This window comes from Ranitomeya variabilis, chromosome 1, assembly GCF_051348905.1.
Source record: "Ranitomeya variabilis isolate aRanVar5 chromosome 1, aRanVar5.hap1, whole genome shotgun sequence".
In the NCBI taxonomy this organism is placed as follows: Eukaryota; Metazoa; Chordata; class Amphibia; order Anura; family Dendrobatidae; genus Ranitomeya; species Ranitomeya variabilis.
The window spans coordinates 855,554,628-855,579,093 of NC_135232.1; the positions used below are offsets into that span (position 1 = coordinate 855,554,628).

The following is a 24,466-nucleotide window of genomic DNA, read 5'->3' on the forward strand; positions in this document are numbered from 1 at the left end:
ACAAACAAAATAGTCAATGTGTGAAGTGACCTTATGTATTCATTGGGTGTATCCTATACCTAATGTTTTGGGGGAATTATGCGTCCCTTTACTAGACATTATGTTTTTGTTTGGATCCATTTTCTATTGATAAAGGGGTGATCCAAAGTAAACTAAATTTCATTCTAAATGTCTATTTAGTGCCGTAATCTAAGCCATTTTCTGATATATTTGGATTAAAAATCCCATCTTTCCCTAACTACACTATCTAACTGCTAATGTGGGGACCATTATACAGTGTGGATTTACTGTTGGGGCCATTACACAGTGTGGGAGCTAATGAGATGGACATTATACAGCTTGGGGGCCATCATAAAGAGTGTGGACTACTGGGGGGAGACCCTCATACAGTATAAGAGCGAATATAAAGTTTTCGGACTACTGTGGGGGCCATTATACAGTGTGAGTACTAATGTGAGGGCCATTATACAGTTTAGGGTCCATCATACAGCATGATGACTACTGTGCAGGCTACTATAAAGTATGAGGGCAATTATTCAGTTTGGGGCCCAATATACAGTTTGAGGAGTACTATGGGGATCATATATTGTATTTTGAGGGAGCTGTGGGCCCCTCATACTGTGCATAGGGGAGCTATGGCACCATCATACTGTGTAGAGAGAAGCTGTGGGCCCATCATACTGTGTATAGGGGAGCTGTACATTATTAGATGTTAAGTGAGAACTTAACAAGCATTATTGTTACATGGGCACTCAGAGTATTGTGACTTTCAAAAGGTTCACATGGGCCATTATTAGTTTCTAGGGACTAAATATGGACACTGCTTTTTTAGGTCACTTGCATAGGGCATTGATATTTTCTAGGGGGTAATTTTAACATCTAGAGACCACAAAGGAGGCATTTTACCTTGTAAGGGGGGGCATAGTGGTGGGCATTATTAAGTGAGGCAAGAAGAGCAGCTATTGCACCAGACAGCAGGTGCAGTAATAGACGCACGGCCGCTGCGGCTTAGCATTTAGTTATCAGTAGGTTGAGGAATTTGTGCAGGTTGGGAATAGATGGGGACAGTGCTGGGAATGTGAGACGTCAAATGTGTCTGTTGTAAACTCTGCAGATGATTCATGGCTGAAGAAGTAGACACGATGGTCTGAGTAAGATGGAAAAGACAGGAAAAATGAATAACTCCACCAGGAAGAATGTCAGCTGCAAGTTCCTATCTATAACTGTACTGTAATCTCTTCTATGTTCTTCAGAAATGGTATCTACCACTATATAGGCACCATATGGCGGTAATATCGGTGTTGGTCATTGTATAGAGATTTATTTTCAGTAATACCATGGTCATCTGCTGAGGTTCTCCTATGTCCAAAATTAGGGTGCACCACAGTAGTTGTAATCAAGATTACCAGTTTAGGGACCCACTCAGATTTTTCCTCCCCCAAGCCATACCACTAGTTACACCTCTGATTCATAGCTTTAAATAGAGAAAATACGGACAATTCACAAATGTGTTTTTTTTTTTTCCACACAATTTTTTGCACTATGTGAGATAAAGTTAAAAAAAGGTGTTGTCTGGCGTTTTCATGCCATTCCCAGCTCTTCCCACTTTTGCCGAACCTGGGGTGGAACAGAGCATAATGACCCCCGCTTGTCAAATTCATGACAAGCAGCGGCGGCATTCACTATGCCACAAATCTTACTCCAGAAGAGGCCACGCCACCATGCACCTGCGCGTGCCTCTTAATGAATCAGGAGTGTCTACTCCAACAAGACCAGAGTCTCTTGCCGGTCTTGAGGAATCACCCCTGTAGCGTTTCACCCGGTCTAGGGGACACTCGCTTAGGTGCGGCGGATGACACTCAGGAGACACGTTTCCTTAAAAGTTCACAGGTTTATTGCTCCATAAACCACATTGCAACAGGAACAACAGGTAAACAGTCTTACGTCAGACAGATTATTCCTCAATGTCCATAGTAGAGCTCCACTCTCTCACGTCTGTGGGCACACAGACCGTGCTATGTCCAGCACGTAGGCTCTCCAGCCTAAAGATGGTCTCTGTGTGTTGTTCAGGACGTCTGTCCCCACGTGGAACCGTCCAACACACAGGCCACTCTGCAGTGTCCAGCCAGGACACCTGGAAGTGTGTCCACCCTGACACACACCCACACACTCCCTCCATGGGCTACACACACCTCTTTACATAGGTGTAACCACACCCAGGTACCTGTCACATGGCTAGTCAGGTGAGCGTGACATCACCACAGGTCCTTACACACAAAACCATCTTACGTGTTCAGACACGCCTCTTTGGGTGGGTTTGTAGGTGACTGAACCCACCCATCTCTCCAATCACCTGGAAGCCTTCCCAATGTAAACAAATCCCTCAGCAGTAGATCTGCTTGAGCAAAACATACCCAGGCTTCCATCACAGGGCCCCCCACCTCTGCGATACATACCATCCATCAATCACATGACCAGTCGCTATGCCACACCCCCTATATTTTTTTTTTAACCTTGACACCAGGTACAATATTTTACTATGAAAGTGGATATTACGCTATTGTAGAGTTGAGAAAATTCCTACTGCATCTGTTGAGTTTCATTTGCTTTTTTTTCTGTGTGCAGGCTGCAGGCTATTTTCTGACTTTTCAAGGACATTCGTGATTATACATTTTCCTTCTCTTCATTCATCATTCATTAGGGTACCGTCTCACAGTGGCACTTTGGTCGCTACGACGGCACGATCCGTGACACTCCAGCGTCGCTCCAATATCGCTCCAGCGTCGTAGACAGCGGTCACACGTTGCAATGCACGACGCTATGGGGCCATAATTTCATGACGTATTTGCGATGTAGAAGCCGTTGGTTACTGTGCGCACATCGTATACAACCTTTGTTACACGATGCGATCATGCCGCCACAGCGGGACACTTGACGACGTAAGAAAGTTTCAAACGATCTGCTACGACGTACGATTCTCAGCGGGGTCCCTGATCGCTGCTGCGTGTCAGACACAGCGATATCGTATGGATATCGCTGGAACGTCACGGATCGTGCCGTCGTAGCAACCAAAGTGCCACTGTGAGACAGTACCCTTAGTTATACATGCTTGAACATATTTTACATATATTTGAAAAAAAAAACAAGTTCCACTTACTTTTACAGTAATAATTCTGGCCATGTCCTCGCACAATGCATACTTCTCTGTGAGATCACATTCAAAGAACTTTGGGTAATCTTCCAACAACTTGGCCACAATTTTGTTGCAAATTTCCTGCTGCTTCATGCCTTCAAAGCCTGGAGATACACTATGAAAAAGAAACCTCTATGTCACACAGCTTTATAGTTGACTGGAGGAATTTTGAATTTTGTGCACAATGATTAAAACAGTATCCTTATTAAGGAGGGTCATCTCCAATCGGTAATAATGACATGCTCTCTGGGACCTTTAAGGGTATGTGCACACGTTGCGGATTCTGTTTTTTGTGGTGCAGAAACGCTGCAGATCCACAATTGATTTCCAGTACAATGTAAATCAATGAGAAAAAAAAAAGCTGTGCACACGTTGCGCAAAATCCGGTGCGGAAACGCTGCGGATTAAAAGAACTAGCATGTCACTTCTTTTTTGCGGATCTGCAGCGTTTTTGGACCCATTCCATTATAGAAATCCGCAGGGGTAAAAAACGCAGTAAATCCGCAAAAAATCCACTGCAAAAACGCACAAAAAACACGACAAATCCGCAGCTGCGTTTTCTGCCAGGAGAGGCAGAATCCGCACCAGAAATTCCTAAGGCTAATCCGCAACGTGTGCACATAGCCTTACAGTCCTGTTTGATGATTTGTTGGAGCATCAGTTTGCGGTCTACCTGTTTCTAACCCTAGAGAACCCTGACTAAGTAGCCATGTGGAAATGTAAAGGATCCCTTTAATAATCGCCATTGTGATCTTTCGCTTGTCCTTGAAAACATTAGAAGTCCTTGAGCACTTTTGAGAGTGCTGAAACGCACTTTATAAATGACATGCCTTTGAAGCCTACTAATGTCTTTTTTGGGGGCAGGAAGCGTTAGCTTTTTTAATTGTCAGCACCCCTTTGAATTTGTACTGCTATTCAGAGCAGGAGAATAAGGGAAGCCTTACTAAGCAAAACACAAACTGTGGCAATAAAAATTGACACACCTAGGGTGTGGCAAATATTTTATGTCCTTTTCATACTTTGTCACGGTAGATTGTGCTGTGATGGTCTTTAGAAAATAGGACTTGGCGCAAAGGAGTTGTACAATGCTTGAGATACAGTGGGGAAAAAAGTATATAGTCAGCCATCAATTGTGCAAGTTTTTCCACTTAAAAAGATGAGAGAGGCCTGTAATTGACATCATAGGTAAACCACAACTATGAGAGTCAAAATGAGAAAACAAATCCAGAAAATCACATTGTCTGATTTGGCAAGATGTATTTTGCAAATTATTGTGGAAAATAAGTGTTTGGTCACCTAAAAACATGCAAGACTTCTGGTTCTCACAGACCTGTAACTTCTTCTTTAAGAGTCTCCTCTTTCCTCCACTCATTACCTGTTGTAATGGCACCTGTTTGAACTTGTTATCAGTATAAAAGACACCTGTCCACAACCTCAAACAGTCACACCCCAAACTCCACTATGGTGAAGACCAAAGCTGTGGAAGGACACCAGAAAAAAATTGTAGCCCTGCACCAGGCTGGGGAGACTGAATCTGCAATAGGCAAGCAGCTTGGTGTGATGAAATCAACTGTGGGAGCAATAAGAAAATGGGAGATATACAAGACCACTGATAATCTCCCTCGATCTGGGGCTCCAAGCAAGATATCACCCGTGGGGTCAAATTGATCACAAGAACAGTGAGCAAAAATCCCAGAACCACATGGGGGGACCTAGTGAATTACCTGCATAGAGCTGGGACCACAATAACAATACCATCAGTAACACACTATGCCGCCAGGGACTCAGATCCTTCGGTGTCAGACATATCTCCCTGCTTAAGCCAGTACATGTCCGGCCCCGTTTGAAGTTTGCTAGAGAGCATTTGGATTATCCAGAAGAGTACTGGGAGAATGTCATATGGTCTGATGAAACCAAAGTAGAACTGTTTGGTAGAAACAAAACTAGTTGTGTTTGGAGGAGACAAAATGCCGAGTTTCATCCAAAGAACACCATACCTACTGTGAAGCATGGGGGTATCAACATCATGCTTTGAGGCGGTTTCTCTGCAAAGGAACCAGGACGACTGATTCGTGTACATGAAAGAATTAACTGGGCCATGTATCGTGAAATTTTGAGTGCAAACCTCCTTCCATCAGCAAAGGCATTGAAGATGAAATGTGGATGGGTCTTTCAGCATGATAATCATCCCAAGCACACCGCCAGGGCAACGAAGGAGTGGCTTCGTAAGAAGCATATGAAGGTTCTAGAGTGGCTTAGCCAGTCTCCAGATCTCAACCCTATAGAAAACCTTTGGGAGTTGAAAGTCCGTGTTGCCCAGTGACAGGCTCTAGAGGAGATCTGCATGGAGGAATGGGCCAACATACCACCAACAGTGTGTGCCAACCTTGAGAAGACTTACAGAAAACATTTGACCTCTGTCATTGCCAACATAGGATATATAACAAAATATTGAGATGAACTTTTGTTAATGACCAAATACTTATTTTCCACCATAATTTGCTAAATAAATCTTGCCAAATCAGACAAGGTGATTTTCTGGATTTGTATCCTCAATTGGACTCTCATAGTTGTGGTCTACCTATGATGTCAATTACAGGCCTCTCTCATCTTTTTAAGTGGGAGAATTTGCACAATTGGTGGCTGACTAAATACTATTTCCCTACTGTACATTTCTCCAATGTATGTCAACCAGGTGGCATAAAGAAGTGTCTAACGTTTCTATAAGAGGAACTAAATGTATGGTACAGTGCATGCCTATATAATATGGCGCAGAATCTGACTGTCTCACCTAGTTTTAGTACAGTATTTTAAATGTACCCGATCAGATAATTTTCTCTATTGTTGCCTCTTACCTATCATCTCTGGAGGTAACCATCAGTGATGAGCGAACGTGCTTGGATAAGGAGTTATCCGAGCATGCTCGAGTGTTAATGGAGCATCTTCGGAGTGCTCTAATACTATGTCTGAGTCCCCGCGGCTGAATGTCTCGTGGCTGTTCGACAGTACACAACACATGCAGAGATTGCCTAACAAACAGGCTATCACTGCATGTGATGCGGCTGTTGAACAGCCATGAGACATTCAGCCGCGGGGGCTCAGACATAGTATTAGAGCACATCGAAGAAACTTTATTAGCACAAAAGCAAGCTTGGGTAACACCTTGTCCGAGCATGCTCGCTCATCACTAGAGTAGTAACTATGAGTAGGTGTGCTTGCAGCCGCATGCGGCCACCTTTTATCTGCAGCTTGCCCTACTGCTGTATAGAATTCCCTGTGATCATTTGCATATTTTAATAATACATACACAAATGTAACCAATATATAAATACCCCATTATATGTTGAGTGTGCTCATCTTTGCTTAGCATAATCTATTTTCGTGCTGGCTTTCATGGAAGAATGCTGTGGGAGTATACACCGATGCATCAGTAGTGTTTCAGACTATTGTTCATTTCCATAGCATTTTATAATAACCATTTTATGTCAAACTGGATAAACCTGTAGAGTATCAGTAAGGTTTTATCTTTCATACAAATTACAATGGCCATAAGTATGATGCTCTACATAAGGTTGCTCTTAACCACTTAATACCAGATATTTATTGGACCACAAAAACTATGCAGTTTACAGCTTGCACACTTTAAAGCCCCCAGCCTGTTTTCACCTTCCTGCCCATGCCAAATTTTACAATTCTGACAAGTGTCACTTTAATACTTGCTGGAGATGGGTTGTATCTTTCGAAAACAGGAAAACACATATTTGGTAGATACCTTGCTAAACTTATCAGGAGAGCTTTAAACTAGAGCAATATGGGATGGGAAATATACCGCGAGAAAAAAATATGCAGCTAATGAATTATTTTGAGAACCCTGCGAGGAAAGAATATGCAGCTAATTAATTATTTTGAGAACCCTGTATTAGAAGTGGAAAGAAAGGAAAAAAATGAAAATAAAGTAGCAAGAGAAGCAGACTACAAACTAAAATGTGTCTATATAAATGCACAGAGCATGGGAAACAAACAAGAAGAATTGTAGCTGCTAACACAGGAAGAGAGATATGATGTCATAGGCATCACTGAAACTTGGTGAGATGATATACATGATTGGAATACAGACCTTGAAGGCTACAACTTGTGTATTAGAAACAAGATTAACAAGAAGGGAGAAGGTATGGCATTGTATGTTAGGAAAACATGTCTCCACAGAGATCCATGCTTCAGAGAATGGTAGGTCTGTAGAAACTGTTTGGGTATGAATTCAAGGAGAGAAGAACAGAAAGGACACTATTGTAGGTATTTACTATAGGCCCCTGGGACAGACTGAAGATATGGATGAACTATTTGGTCATTAGATATCTCTGTACTCAAAAAACTATGACATCGTAATAATGGGAGATTTTAACAATCCAGATATTTGTTGGGAATCACTCAGACAAAAGTAATAGGTCCAGAAAATTCTTATCTTCTCTTGCTGACAACATCATCATTCAAAATGTAGAAGAAAGAACAAGATGATCTGCAATCTTGGACCTAATTCTTAACAACAGGGAGGAAATGGTTGAGGAAGTAAAAGTGGATTAGAATTTAGGAAGCAGGGATCACGCTATCCGCGAATTTTGGATTACAAGAGGAGGAAGACCAGCGAGGACTCAGACTTTAAGGCTGGACTTCAGAAAGGCAGATTTTAATGAACTCAGAAAGAGGAAGAATGGTCTGATGGCTGGATGTTCTAAATTACAGAAATGCCCAAGGAAGATGGGTATTTTGCTAAATGAAATTCTCACTGCACTCTCGGTAACCATCCCGAAAAGAAGAATTGGAAGTATTTTAAAGGAGGCCAGGGTGGATCAACACAGTACTTAATCACTTGTTAAAAAAGAAAAAAAAAAGTATATCATATGGAAAGAGGGGAGCATATCTAAAGAAGACTATAATGCTGTTTGCAGGGAATGCAGGGCAAACATTAGAAGAGTTAAAGCCAGTAATGAAGTAAGGCTTGTAAGGGAGACCAAAAGCAGTACAAAAGGATTTGGAGGTTATGTCAAAAGCAAAAGAAAAGTCAAAGATGCTAAAGACTTTTTACAGGATGAAAAGAGTGAAGTGGTCAAAAAATATATTGAGAAGGCCAAACTTTTAAATTCCTATTTTGCATCTGTGTTCTCTAAGAAAGCAATTGCTACATCAACTGATCTTCACAGTACCATAGAAGGAATAAAAGAATCCACTCTATCTATAAACTGAGAGCTAAATTAAATTAATTACAATTTCCTGGTCCAGATTAATTACATCTTAGGGTACTGAAAGAGTTAGCATTGAAAATTGCAAAACCACTGGCCAGAATCTTTGAAAAATCCAGGAGAAGTCACAGAAGATTGGAGAAGCATAAATAATGTCCCTATCGTCAGAAAAGGAAAGAAATCAGAGCCAGGAAATTACAGGCCAGTGAGCCTTACTTCTATACTAGGAAAGATATTTTAACAAATTATTAAACAACATGTATGTAAGAATACAGTAATAAACCAGAGCCAGCATGGGTTTGGAGCAAAAAAGTCATGCCAGACTAATCACTGACTGGGTGGATAACGGAAATGTGGTAGATCTAGTATATCTCAACTTCAGCAAAGCATTTGATAAAGTATCTCATACTATCCTTACTGAAAAAATAATCAACTATGGGATTGACAAGGCTACAGTGAGGTGGATTCATAACTGGCTCAGTGATTGTACTCAAAAAGTGGCAATAAATGGTTGCACATCCAATTGGAAGAGTGCTTCAAGTGGGGTACCACACGGCTTTGTCCTGCCCCAGTGTTTTTCAACACTTTTACAAATGATTTAGATAAGCGAACTGAAGGTAAACTGATCAAATTTGCAGACGATGCAAAGCTAGGAGGGATAGCCAACACTAGACAAAACAGAGAAAGGATTCAGAAGGATCTAGATAAGCTTGAACAATGGGCAGCGACTAATAGAATGGTATTTAACAGGGAGAAATGCAAGATTATACATCTGGGCAAGAAAAACGAAAATTACAATTACAGAATGGGAGGAATAGAACTAAGCAATAGCATGTGTGAAAAAGACTTGGGTATACTAATAGATCACAGATTGCATATGAGTCAACAGTGTGATGCAGCAGCAAAAAAAGGCAAACACAGTTCTAGGATGTATTAAGTGAAGTATAGAATCTAGATCACGTGAAGTAATTATCCCCCTCTACTCCTCCTTGGTCAGGCCTCATCTGGAATACTGTGTCCAATTTTCGGCACTAACATTTTAAAAAATACATTGAAAAACTGGAGCAAGTTCAAAGAGCTACTAGGATGAGTAGACTGCAAAGTATGTCCTACGAGGAATGGTTAAAGAATCTGGGAATTTTTAGATTGCAAAAAAGAAGGCTAAGAGGAGACTTAATAGCGATCTACAAATATCTGAAGGGATGTCACAGTGTAAAAGGATCATCCTTATTCTAATTTGCACATGGAAACACAAGAAGCAATGGAATGTGGTGAGCACTTTCAACACGCAGGTGCTTCATAGAATTTTATAACGTTGAGCTGTAAAAATAAGAACATATGTTTGTCCCACAAAAATGTTGCTTTAGCCCCAAATTTTTCTTTTTCACAAGGGTAACATGAAAAAATGGAAAGTACAATTTGTTGTACAATTTATCCTGAGTACACAGATATCCTATATGTGGTAGAAAACTACTGTTTGGGCAAACGGCAGGGCTCAGAAGGGAAGGAGAACCAATGGAATTCTGGAGCTCAACTTTGACTGGAATATCTTGTGGATGCCATGTCACATTTGAAGAGCCACTGACATGCCAATACCGCAGAAACCCCCACAAGAGAGCCCATATTGGGATCTACAACTCTTGAGGAATTCATCTAGTGGTGTATTGGACATATTTAAACCTCAGGCGATTTACAGAATTGTAGAACATTGGGCTGCATAATGGAAAATTACCATTGTTTACACTAAACTGTTGATTTGGCCCCAAGTTTTTAATTTTCAAATGGGATAATAGGATAAATTGACAGTACAATGTGTTACACAATTTCTCCTGAGTGCACTAATACCAGTAGTTTTTGACTAATATTTAGTCAAAAACTACTTTTGAGGTATACTGCATAGCTCAAATGGGAAGGGGCGCCATATTGGAGTTCAGATTTTGCTGGAATGGTTTGAGGGTGCCATGTCACACTGGCAGAATTCCTGAGGTGCCAGAATAGCAGAACCACCCCATAAGCCACCCCATTTTATAAACTTATATATAAGGAGTCACCGCACTATACTGAGGTTGAAAAATGTGGATTGCTCACAATTAGCAATAAAGATTATTACAGTTGTCTTGCACTTACTTATACTAATGCTGCTGTTGTTATGTGTTTGAGGCCAACGAGTATAGGACTTTTTCTTCCGCTGTTGGATAATGTTGTGCGAGTGAGCAGTCTGCCCATAGACCAGTACGAGGTAGAACTGGTGGTATAAGTAGTGAGTAAAGAGCCGAGATTAACAGTCAAATGAGGCGCTGCGGTAGGGAGTGTGGTTCAGATAGGGATGGTATTTCGTGTAAGCAGGCACAGAAAGCCAAGATCAATCGTTGGGTGAAGTACTGTGGTCTGCAGTACTAGGTAGAATAATAGTTGCTTCCTTGTGCTAGAGTTGGTGGTGCAGCGTATTAGTGTCTGAAATGTGTGGAGCTGTAATAGTGAGTTGCAGAGACGCCAGCACCTCGCGTGCTCCGGCCGGAAGCAACGCTGAGGATGCGGCGTGGAGAGGGGCGGAGCTAGTGTGACGTCACAAGTTGTAAAGACGGGGACACAGGAGAGACTGATTGCCAAAGCGTTTTGAGGGGTATCTCCCCTCTTCATCAGGGTTAGCCCTTGCAATTACTAGACAGTGCAGGGTTGAGCTGTTTGTTGCCTACCCCTGACAGACCAGTGATGTGAAACACCAAATGCTGCATATAAGATAAATCTTTGCCACATGCATCAACAGAGCAGTATTTGCAGTGAACGCATTTATCTGTTAAAAGCTGAATGTGTGTCACTGTCACAATCAAAGCAGGAATGCATTGTTCTTGGTTAGCAGTGTTCCACTAGGCAAAGGAGTGGTGTGCTATTGCATAATATGAAACTAAACACTTTTTAGATTTAAAAAAAAAAAAAAACTTCACAGCAATACAAGCAAAATAATCAAATAGTACATACGTGCCCTTCTACTCCCTGTTACAGCGCTGTGTCCCTGATGGTCCTCACTGTTTTTCTGTTTTCCATGGCTGTAGACATCACAGGCCCTACCAGGTACGGACTGGGACTGAAATTCAGCCCTGGCATTTGAAATCACACAGGCTCATGCTGTCCCTGTCCCCAAGCACTAGATGAAATAAATTACTAATATTACCCTGGATGGAGGAAAGCAAGATTTACTACAAAACCAATATTTCAAATGATTCCTGTGGCCTGCTGGGGTAAGTGATGGAGTCAGCGACTTTGTGCTCTCTTAATAATATGGATGTCTTGAGAACACCCATTCTGTTAACAACATAGCAGACAAGGCGGCACATGACCAATTGGCCCTTCTGGCATTTCTAGAATTGCCAGATGGCCAGTCCGGTCCTGGGTCCTACCCAGCCAGTGATACACGATGCAACAACTGAAGCTTAAAGGGAATCTGCTAGTAGGATCAAACCTCTTAAGCTGTCTATATGGGCATGTAGGTGTCAGAAAGCTAAATAAAATTATACCCTGACATCTGTAATCTGATGTCTTATTCCAGAGAAATCCATGTTTTTCTTAAATGTAAATGACCTGTTAAGCTATGGAGGCAGATTCTCATGCAGATCTGTGTCCTGACAATAGTTCTTATTACCAGTGTGGGACATGCAACAGCTGCTCTCCTGATCTCACGTCAAAGTTGTGTCTAATCTGTTGGAGAAATTGGTCAAAATTAAGATATAGGAATTGCTCAACTTTTGGGGTGTTTAACTCACAACTGAGGAAACAAGGCGTTACAGCTGCTGCAATACCATCAGGTCTGGAGATCCATCTAGAACAATTGGTAGGGAAATAGAAGTTATAGCCTGTGCTAGATTTAAGAAATCCGGAAGACGTGGTGAGGAATTAAATCATGCGTTTTATTCTCAACGTGTTTTGAAGTTAAACCAACTTCTTCATCAGCAGAACCATAACAATAATAATATTTTGATTCTACTGATGAAGTTGTTTCAATTCAAAGAGCACTGAGAATAAACCGCAATATTGAATCCCTCACCATATCCTCCAAATTTCATGAATCTAGCTCAACAGTTCAGACTACCACTACTATCCTCCTACCAATTATGCCGATATAGATGGCTTACAAGGGTTGATCCTACTGACATATTCCCTTTACGAGCCGTTCCCCTTGCAGCCAAGGACTGCACTAAATCAGTAAGAAGTATCAAGGACACATACGGTATATTATCTAATTACTCTCCTCAACATCGGAATTGCAACACCAAGAACGAAACTGTGAAATTATGGTAATTACAGCATCGATAGACATGTAACTGATGAAAAAATAGGCACAAATTTAAAAACATCTCGAATTATTCACAATCAAGTTTGAGCGCTACATGAAGAAATGCACGTTAAGAGCACCCAGGCTGTCAATGGTTGCCCATGAGCTACATGCAGACTGGCATTGTTGCGATGAGAAATTGTTCATAGATCACACTGGAGAAACAGCAATCCCCCTGGTTCCAAATTAATGTAAGGCTGAGCTGTTAATTTACCTGGAATAAAGACTAGATGCATCCAGCTACCGTACATTATGCACCTCACACCATAATGCCGGGATTCGTATCATTGTGACATTCCCTCAAGAAGTCCTCCTCATGGCATTGCACATGAAGTTTCCATACTGTTTTCTGGTTATCATTATGCTTAAGACAAAAGAAAGACTCGTAGTAAAAGAAGATAGATCTCCATTTTAGCCTCAATTGCCAACTTGTTCTGCACCATTACAGGCTGTAAAAGCGGGACCATGAAGTAAATGGAACACATGTAGCTGGACATCTCACACTCAGCACAGTTTCATGCAAATAACTTCTGATTTGTGTAGACACTGACGTTTTAAGCTTGGGACGTGATGTCCAATTTAACTTGCAATACAGAATAGATCAATCGTGGAACTAGTGGTATGACCATTTTTCCAAAGTGTCTAAGGAGTTGGTTTTCTACAAGACAAAAATTGACTGCATGTTTCTTGTGGTAATGTGAGCAGCCTGTGTCCTAAAATGTGTTACCATGGCAGTGAATACAGATTTGTCTCCCAATGATCACATTTGGGACATCACTGGTCAGCAATTGCAAAAGGAGATGCCAGTAGCGGATCTTGATGATTTGCGTGCATTCCCCAGACAAACATTAATAACCTAATTGATAGTAGCCAAGGTGTATAAGTACGTGTATTTCCGCATGTCGTGTTCATACTCGATACTAAATAAATCGAGATATTTTGAAAATTATTGCCATTTAATTGTCACAGGTTAAAAGACAGAGAGGGGCCAGAAGATTGCAGTGTCTGATTTCACGTACTTCTGCACCGATTAGAAGCACTTCACCATAATATTAAACAGTGCAGGTTTCTGCTAGCAGTGCAGGGGTTAATCTGTTCAGTTGAAAGCTCCTGTATCTTTCCTGCTTTGATGGTTCAGCTGCTCAGTGTTGGCCACTCCTGCTATAAGTACTTGCCTCTGGCAATCAGGGATTGCCAGTGTTAGTTTCTTACTGCTTGGTTCTGCAGTTGGAGGGGTTGGTTGTTTAAGGAGGCATTTGGAGTGTTGTTCAGAAGACTGTTGCTTGATGATTTGTCTGTGTGCATATCCTCATCCTCTCCTATTTGGGTTTTCCTTCCTTTACTTCCTGGTGTTCCACTCTGTTGTTTGTGAGTGTATATTTGTACGATTGGTATTTTCATTAATCCCTGTACGTATTCCCTTGTTAGTCGGCTTTGTGTATTCTTATACACTACAACTCCCCACTTCCCTGAGTGAGGAAGGGAACAGATAAGGGCTGATTTAGGAGCTCAGCAAGGTATGTGGCCCTGGCATCTTCACCATTAGAAGTGATCTGGGAAGCAGGGATAGCTAAGATGCCCGTAGATTTAGGGATAAGGAAGGAGACCCTACCTCCGGGATATCCTGCAACAGTGCTGTGACAATAATTAATCACATGGTATCGATCACGATTTTGCAAAAATAGTAGTAGCAAAGAAAACAAGAATTTACGGTTTGTTTTTTTCTTTGTAATTGTTTATTGATATGATAACCAGATAAAATCTTCAGCAATATTTTAAGGATATTACATTTATATATGGGTACGCACATATGAAATCTCTGCACCATTTCAGCAGCTCTTGGCAGGAAAAACACAGTGGCAAAAAAGTGCATTTTTGCCTCGTATTTGACTTGCATTTTCAGTGCAGGTTTTTGCCCACTCATTAGTATTGGTGAAATCTTCAGCAAAAACAGTGAAAGAATTGACATGCTGCAGATTTAAATCAGCACCGTATCTGCAAGTTACAAAAAAGCAATGTGTGCATGAGACTCCAGGATTCTTATTCACTTTGCTGGCATCAGGAAACCCTTCAGGTTTTGTGACAAATCTGCGCTAAAAAATATGCTGCAAAAACGCAACATGTGCACACAGCCTTATGAATCCTCTTGGCTATGCAGGAAACACAAAAAATATCTAATACACAAAATAAATTTGGGACAAGCAGGCCACTACTTGGCATGATTTGGGACAGAATGCAGATGCATTTTTTTGATAATGTAAAGTTTTACATAATCAGAGCCATTCCACAGATTTGCACTTCCACACCCAAGTGTGCTTGTCCTTGCTGTCGACATCATTATCTGACATGGTAATATGCACATACATTTAAAGCTACTGAGTGTTGCATAATGAAAGGAAATAAAACACAAACACAACAGACGAATATGAGTCACAGACATTAGGAACACGCCATTGCGACTCGTGAGAGTTTACTTTATATCCAAAACAAGGTCTATTAGAGAAAAAGCAGATTTTGTCATATCAAGTCACGCCAGGAAAATAGATCTTTTATGTAAACAGACGTGACATGTGGCAAACTACTGTACAATTCATAAATCTGGCCGATTACTGATAATAATAAGAACTCGGATAATATGACATTGATTAAGTAATGTGAGCACATTTCAGCACAAAAAAAAACAGGTAGGGAACCTCACCCACTGCTGAATGCAAAAATCAATACTGAGTCCAGAGTACAAAAGATGAAATAGAAGAAATTACTATGCTATTTCCAGGTGTCAACATTCAGTGAACATACATACACAAACCTGTTTATTAACATGTCCGTTTTAAGTAACCTGCACTAATTATTTAAACTTAGTACTAACATGCAAGATAACGCTGTGTGACTACCACCTTGTCATGAACAGGACAGGTGTCAATCTTTCATTTATAAAAGTTTTTCTCTAAGGCTATGTGCATACGTTCAGGTTTTTTCGCGATAAAAATGCATAAAAAACACATACATATGAATCCTATCATTTATAATACATTCTGCAATTTTTGTGCACATTATGCGTTTTTATCCGCGAAAAAAAAACGCATCGCGGTAAAAAAAAGCAGCATGTTCATTAATTTTGCGGATTTTTCACATTTTTCCCACTATTTAATGCATTGGGGAAAAACGCACAACAAACGCATAAAAAACGCATAAAAAGCGCAAAAAAAAAAAACACATGCGGATTTCTGGCAGAGATGTCCAGTTTTTGTCAGGAAATTTCTGCAAGAAATCCTGAACGTGTGCACATACCCTAAATGTTCCACTCCTAATGAAGTGAAGTGGACAAATTTGTTATTGGTCCTTAAATGCCAAAGTGAACAGGTGTTTTTTGGGTGAGAATTTGGTTTGGTGCAATTCAGTAATTCTGTAGTGTTATATAGAGGTGTACAGTGGCATTATAGGTAAAAAATTGTCTTTGTATAGCAAGTTTCAGTACCTTATGTCACTATTGTCTAGCCCTTTTATAGGAGCGACAATGTTATTTGAGAACAAAAATATATACATACACTGTGTGCAGAATTATTAGGCAAGTTGTATTTTGATCACATGATACTTTTTATACAAGTTGTCCTACTCCAAGCTGTTCAGGCTTGAGAGCCAACTACCAATTAAGTAAATCAGGTGATGTGCATCTCTGTAATGAGGAGCGGTGTTGTCTAATGACATCAAAACCCTATATAAGGTTTGCTTAATTATTAGGCAACTTCCTTTTCCTTTGGCAAAATGGGTCAGAAGAGAGATTTGACAGGCTCTGAAAAGTCCAAAATTGTGCGATGTCTTGTAGAGGGATGCAGCAGTCTTAAAATTGCCAAACTTTTGAAGCGTGATCACCGAACAATCAAGCATTTCATGGCAAATAGCCAACAGTGTCGCAAGAAGCGTGTTGGGCAAAAAAAGCACAAAATAACTGCCCATGAATTGAGGAAAATCAAGTGTGAAGCAGCCAAGATGCCATTTGCCACCAGTTTTGCCATATTTCAGAGCTGAACGTTACTGGAGTAACAAAAAGCACAAGGTGTGCGATACTCAGGGACATGGCCAAGGTAAGGAAGGTGAAAAACCAACCACCTTTGAACAAGAAACATAAGATAAAACATCAAGACTGGGCCAAGAAATATCTTAAGACTGACTTGTCAAAGGTTTTATGGACTGATGAAATGCGAGTGACTCTTGATGGCCCAGATGGATGGTCCAGAGGCTGGATCAGTAAAGGGCAGAGAGCTCCACTCCGACTCAGACGCCAGCAAGGTGGAGGTGGGGTACTGGTATGGGCTGGTATCGTCAAAGATGAACTTGTGGGACCTTTTCAGGTTGAGGATGGAGTGAAGCTCAACTCCCAGACCTACTGCCAGTTTCTGGAAGACAACTTCTTCAAGCAGTGGTACAGGAAGAAGTCGGTATCATTCAAGAAAATCATGATTTTCATGCAGGACCATGCTTCATCACATGCCTCCAACTACTCCACAGCGTGGCTGGCCAGTAAGGGTCTCAAAGAAGAAAAAATAATGACATGGCCCCCTTGTTCACCTGATCTGAACCCCATAGATCAGCGCCCAAACAGTGGTTCCCCCCCACATATGGGGTATCAGCGTACTTAGGACAAATCGGACAACAACGTTCGGGGTCCACTTTCTCCTTTACCCTTGGGAAAATAAAAAAATTGTTGCTAAAAGATAATTTTTGTGACTAAAAAGTTAACGGTGCATGGTGGCTCAGTGGATAGCACTGCAGCCTTGCAGCGCTGGAGTCCTGGGTTCTAATCCCACCTTGGACAACATCTGCAAGGAGTTTGTATATTCTCCCCGTGTTTGCGTGAGTTTCCTCCGGGCACTCCGGTTTCCTCCCACATTCCAAAGACATACTGACATAATGGAAATTTAGATTGTGAGCCCCATTGGGGACAGTGATGATAATGTGTGCAAAACTGTAAAGCGCTGCGGAATATGTTAGCGCTATATAAAAATAAAGATTATTATTATTATTATTATTATATGTTCATTTTTTCCTTCCATGTTGCTTCTGCTGCTGTGAAACACCTGAAGGGTTATTAAACTTTTTGAATGTGGTTTTGAGCACCTTGAGGGGTGCAGTTTTTAGAATAGTGTCACTTTTGGGTATTTTCAGCCATATAGACCCCTCAAGATGACTTCAAATGTGAGGTGGTCCCTAAAAAAAATGGTTTTGTAAATTCTGTTGTAAAATTGAGAAATCGCTGGTCAAATTTTAACCCTTATAACTTCCTAGCAAAAAAAAATTTTGTTTCCAAAATTGTGCTGATGTAAAGTAGACATGTGGGAAATGTTATTTATTAACTATTTTATGTCACATAACTCTCTGGTTTAACAGAATAAAAATTCAAAATTTGAAAATTTTCAAAATTTTCGCCAAATTTCTGTTTTTTTTCACAAATAAACGCAAAAATTATCGACCTAAATTTACCACTAACATGAAGCCCACTATGTCACGAAAAAACATTCTCAGAATCGCTAGGATCCATTGAAGCATTCTTGAGTTATTACCTCATAAAGGGACACTGGTCAAAATTGCAAAAAACGGCCAGGTCATTAAGGTCAAAATAGGCTGGGTCATGAAGGGGTTAAAGGGAAGCCACTGCGGTGTTCAAAGGATTGATGCAATAGGAGTACACGGAGGTTGATTGATTTCTGGTGAAAGTAGGGTTTTAATGAGGCTGTCCACTGAAGGGAGGGGCACCATTTCAATTTCAGTTAGCGGAAAAGCTGATTTGTCTACATGTCGGTATCACATGGTAGACACCAAACAATAACACAGCACTGTGACCCTAAACTTAATTCTCCCCCTGCTTTTGCAAAAGCATAGAAGAGGAGGAGTGAGGTCAGAGACATGCAAGCAGGTCCAGCCCACATTTACTGCAGTTGTAATGTGAGCTAGCAGTGCACTAGGTTTCATGTCAAATGTCGACTATTCAACTTACGGTTACAACAATATTTTTATCAGTGCTTCAGAATAAGACACAAATGTGTAGAATGCAGGAAATGGTCTTTGACTCGATGTTTGGGCAGCATGAATCCTGTAATATTTCTCTTTAAGCCTATACACATTTGTGCAGTCAGACATCTTCAGTATACCCACCCAGACACACACATTATATATATATATATATATATATATATATATATATCGACATACCCATAGGCCTGCATTATGCAGATATACACAAAAAAGTGTGTCCTTATAGCTTACTTTTTTTAAGGGTACTGAAAATTTTAGGCTACTAAGCTTTTAGTAACCACTTCAAAGGATAAAGTGCCTTGAAAAACTATATATACACCATGAACTCTTCCATGTTATTTCATGTTAATCCCAGAAACTTAAGTGTATTTTATTGGGATTTTATGTGATGTACCAACAAGTAGAAAGTATTTGTAAAGTGTAAAGGAAATGATACATAATTTTCTAAATATTTTGAAAATATTAACTTGAAAACGTTGACATGCATTTGTAGTCAGCTCCCTGAAGTTAATACTTTGTAGAACCACCTTCCACTACAATTAATGTTGCAAGTCTTTTGTGGAATGTCTCCAGCAGCTTTGCACATCTATAGGCTGAAATTTTTGCCCAATTCTTTTTGCACACTAGGTCTAGCTGGTAAGATTGGATGGTGAGCATTTGTGAACAGCAATTTTCAGAACATGTCACAGATTCTCAATGGGATTTAGCTCAGGACTGTGACTGGGCCACTCAAACACACAAATTGATTTGATCTAAACCATTCCATTGTAGATCTGGCAGTATTTTTAGGGTCGTTGTTTTACTAGAAGGTGAACCCACACCCCAGTCTCAAGTCATTTGCAGCCTGTAACAGGTTTTCCTCCAGCATTGCCCTGGTTTTAGCTCAATCCATCTTCCCATCACCTCTGCTTACCTGTCCCTGTTGAGGAAAAGCATCCCCCACAACATTATGCTGCCACCACCATGCTTGACCGCAGGGATGGCATTTTCAAGGTGATGTGCAGTGTTAGTTTTTAGCCTCACATAGCGTTTTGCATTTAGCCCAAAAAGCTCTACTTTGGTCTTATATGATCAGAGCACCTTATTCCATATTCTAGCAGTCTCCCCTACATAGCTTTTCGCAAACAGGAAATGGGGCTTCTTATGGCTTGCTTTCAAAAATGGCTTTCTTCTTGCCACTGTTCTATCAGGGCCATGTCTGTGGAGTAAAAAACTAATAGTTTCATGTTCACAGATTCTCCCACCTAAGCTGTGGATCTCTGCAGCTCCATTAGAATGACCATGGGCCTCTTTGCTGCTTCTTATCAGTGCTCTCCTTGCTTTGGAGGTCAGTTTAGGTGGATGGCCATGTCTGGGTAGGTTTGCAGCTGTGCCATACTCCTTCCATTTTTGGATGATAGATTTTACAGTGCTCCATAAGATGATGAAATGTGGCTTTATTTTTATTTATTTTTTTTCTATAGCTTAACCCTGTTTTATTCTTCTCCACAACTTTACCCCTGACCTGTCTGGTGTGTTCCTTGGAAATTAAACAACATAATAAAAACTAATATTCTAAAAGAAACCTCTGAGGTCTTCACAGAACAGCTGTAGTTATACTGAGAATAAATTACACACAGCTGCACTCAATTTACCAATTGTGCCTTCTGGAGGTAAATGGTCACTCAGGTCACTTATTTAGTGCTTCAGACTACATGGGGCTGAATACAAATGTCAGAATTTTTAAATTTATATTTTTAAATATTTAGAAAACCATGTATCATTTCTTTTACACTTCACAAATACTTTCTGCTCTGTATTGGTATATATTATAAAATCCCAATAAAACACACAGAAGTTTGTGGGTGTACGGGGAAAAAATGTGGAAACATTAATGGGATATGAATACTTTTTCAAGGCACTATAAAGTAAATGTAGATCTTATCTATATAAATATATAATTGTCTAAGGGGTACTTCCGTCTGTCTGTCTTTCTGTCTGTAACGGAAATCCCGCGTCGCTGATTGGTAGCGGTCACCAGGCCGTGATCAATCAACGATGGGCACAGTCCGGCCGAGAATTAGTCCCTCCCTACTTCCGTCCAGTCAGTGCCCGGCGCCCGCTCCATACTCCCCTCCAGTCAGCGCTGACACAGGGTTAATGGCAGCGTTAACGGACCACGTTATGTCGTGGGTAACGCACTCCGTTAACGCTGCTATTAACCCTGTATGACCAACTTTTTACTATTGATGCTGCCTATGCAGCATCAATAGTAAAAAGATCTAATGTTAAAAATAATAAAAAAACAAAAAACCTGCTATTCTCACCTTCCGTCGTCCGCCAGCTTCCGTTCCCAGAGATGCATTGCGAAATTACTCAGAAGACTTAGCGGTCTCGCGAGACTGCTAAGTTATCTGGGTAATTTCGCAATGCATCGCTGGGAACGGAAGCTGGCGGCAGCAGCCTGCGATTCGGGACAGCTTCGCTGGACGCCGGCGGGTGAGTATATAACTATTTTTTATTTTAATTATTTTTTTTTAACAGGGATATGGTGCCCACACAGCTATATACTACATGGGCTGTGTTATATACTGCGTGGCTGCTATATACTACGTGGCCAGTGTTATATACTGCATGGGCTGTGTTATATACTGCGTGGGCTGTGTTATATACTGCGTGGGCTGTGCTATATACTGTATTACGTGGGCTGTGTTATATATTACGTGGGCTGTGTTATATACTGCGTGGCTGCTATATACTACGTGGCCAGTGTTATATACTGCATGGGCTGTGTTATATACTGCGTGGGCCGTGTTATATACTGCGTGGGCTGTTTTATATACTGCGTGGCCTGTGTTATATACTGCGTGGGCTGTGCTATATATTACGTGGGCCGTGTTATATACACTATGTGGCTGTGTTATAGACTGCGTGTCTGCTACATACTACATGGCTCCTATATACTACGTGGCCTGTGCTATATACTATGTGGCTGCTATATACATACATACATATGCTAGAATACCTGATGCGTTAGAATCGGGCCACCATCTAGTTAATAATAAGTGAATGGAAGTTAGCTCTGATCCCAAGAGTATACATTACCGTAGTACAAATTGTGACACAAAGTTTGATGTGGATTGTAAGCCAAACATGCAGGAATACTTATAGCAACACAAAATGATTACAATAAAATATATATGTTTTTTTTTAATTATTGCTTGCTAAGTAAAGGCTTATCAACAAATTACCAAATCTTTTTAAAACGTGAAAAATATGCCACCTAGTGGCAACATCCTGAAATACCTTTAGCCAGCCCCATTCATTTTGCATTATGCTGCAGATCACATTACAACCATGCAATTTTCCGGCAGTTGTTTGGAACCCTGATTTTTTTCATCAAATTTTCAATTTTGTAGGTAACCAGCACGATGGGATTTTAAAACATAAATTAAACACTTAGCAAAATAATGCAATTTTCCACTGCTCAAACACAGCAGAAATAACTGGTTTGAATTGATAAAAATCAACAAATTGAAACTTACTGGAAACAGTTTGGTCCAAAAACCATTGCTAAATTGTAGACATTCATTTTGTTTTCTGTACGGTGTTGAACCAACTGTGTCAGAAAATGGCAGAGGTATTTCAGCAGGGTATAATGTGTGTCCGGCAATTCCTTTATAAGCTCCTTCAAGCCGTTTTCTCTGTGTGCATCACTTCCGCTCTCTGTGAAGACAAATAAGAGGAGCTTAATGCTTTTCTGAATGTGTCATAAAACTAAAGATTCCCATAACAGAACGTTAGAATCACATCACTAATGTCAATGGTGGGGGTTCTCAGGTCTCATCCGCAGCTAAACATTTTATCTCTGTGCATCAAAGACAAACTTTGTCTTTACAAATTTTCAGCCTTGAAAAGGTTAATAATAGACCTTCTGGTGCTGGAGACATGAGGAGACTTACTGACCAGAGAGGCTTTTTGGATGTTCAATCTTGGCACTCTATGTATCATTATTAACATCATCTTCGTTTTCCCATCTATTCCCCCCACACTTTTTTCTGTTTCATTTAATATGTACAGTACATATTTGATTTTTGACATGTTCACGAATATATGCTCATTTTAATTTATTTGCCTTGTTTTTGATTTTCTATCACCACTTGTTCCTTCTAATCATTTGTCTTATTTAATTAGTTCACCTGTGTATTTAGAGGTGACCATTATTCGCCAGGACAAGCTTTGGCAAGGAACAAGACTACGTTCGAAATGCGTCGTTTCCATCTATCTGCCTTGGATGGAATTTTTTATATGGAATAAAGAAAATATATATTTTTACCAGGAGCTAGAATATATCCCTCATGATTTTGTTTGCTACACGAAAGGTCAGAATGTGTTTTATTGTGCATACTGAATTATTATCAATGATTTTTACTTTCAAACTAAAATGTTGTCAGAATCCCAGAGGGGTAACTTAAAGGTGTTTTTCCACCAACAAAGTACATTTTAATTACTAGATCTTGGAATAAGTTCCACAATTGGATGTGCTTTTAAATAAAATGTTCCTGTGCTGAGATAATCTTATAAATGTGCCCCTGCTGTGTACTGTGTAATGGCTGTGTCTGACCGTACAGGAACTTGGTCTGATCATACCACAGCTCCTGGGCAGGGGAGGAGAAAAAGCGGGGATACAGATAGTACAGCACGAGATCACAAACGATTCTGTGAGGCAAAACATTTCCCTGCCTGTTTTAAGCAATGTTTTACCCCAAAGAATCATTTGCTATGCTGTGCTGTCCTGTCTGCATCCCTACTTTTGCTTCCTCTCCTGCCCAGGAGCTGTGGTATGATCAGCTCATGTCCCTGCACAGTCAGAAACAGCCATTACACAGTACACAGCAGGGGCACATTTATAAGATTATCTCAGCACAGGAACAGTTAAAAAAAAAAAAAAACACATCCAATTGTGGAACTTATTATTCCAAGATCTATTAATCGAAAAGTTGATAAAAATTAACGTTGTTCGTGGGAAAACCCCTTTAAGGAGTGAAGGAGACTGAAGGCTAATAGGCCCTGATACAAAGACTGTAACATGATGTGCCATTTATAATGACGCTGCATGTGAACCTAGCCTAATTAAGATCAGTGCATCTTTACCCTAATGACATGTCTTGAGCGACGGCCAGGCAGCTCCCATATGTTATGTGATCCCTCTGAAATTGGTGACTTCCCTCTATATTTATCTAATGTGTATGGGTATGTCTAAAGAATGCAATATAATAAAAAATACTATAAAGTAGATTGTAAATGTCCATGCCTTGATGAATTGCATTATTCTTGCTAATTAATTCAGAAAATAAAAAGTAAAATATCAGTCCAGCAGAAAAGTATAAACGGGTATATTTCAACTCAAGATTTTACTTCCTACGTGCAAACATATTTCATATGAAAGTACTCAATAGCCATTTTTCACTCAGCGGAATTATGAAGCAAGTGCAATCGTATAGAAAATAAAAGAACAATAACAGACACTGTGATGATCTATTAGGAAATGGCCAAGAGACATTCTGGCTTCACTGGATTTCTCATTCTGGACCAAACGCTCTCAATGGCAAGTTCTCTATTCAGCACTTGGAGAATCTGTGTTCGGACACTGCAGCCTTTCATGGACAGACACTGGGATCCCTGGGAGAAGTG

General features: G+C 40.4%; 1 protein-coding gene across 5 annotated transcripts in view; it reads right to left on the reverse strand.

The window, feature by feature from the left end:
• The window catches only part of FAM13A (family with sequence similarity 13 member A), a 255,579-nt gene that overhangs the window by 148,495 nt on the left and 82,618 nt on the right, over positions 1-24,466 (reverse strand). For all 5 annotated transcript variants that reach the window (XM_077277080.1, XM_077277061.1, XM_077277089.1 and 2 more), the window contains exons 4-5: positions 22,318-22,498; positions 3,158-3,308 (exon numbers count right to left, since the gene is read on the reverse strand). In XM_077277080.1, coding sequence (XP_077133195.1) covers positions 3,158-3,308; positions 22,318-22,498 — 332 coding nt within the window. The remainder of the gene's footprint in view (positions 1-3,157; positions 3,309-22,317; positions 22,499-24,466) is intronic.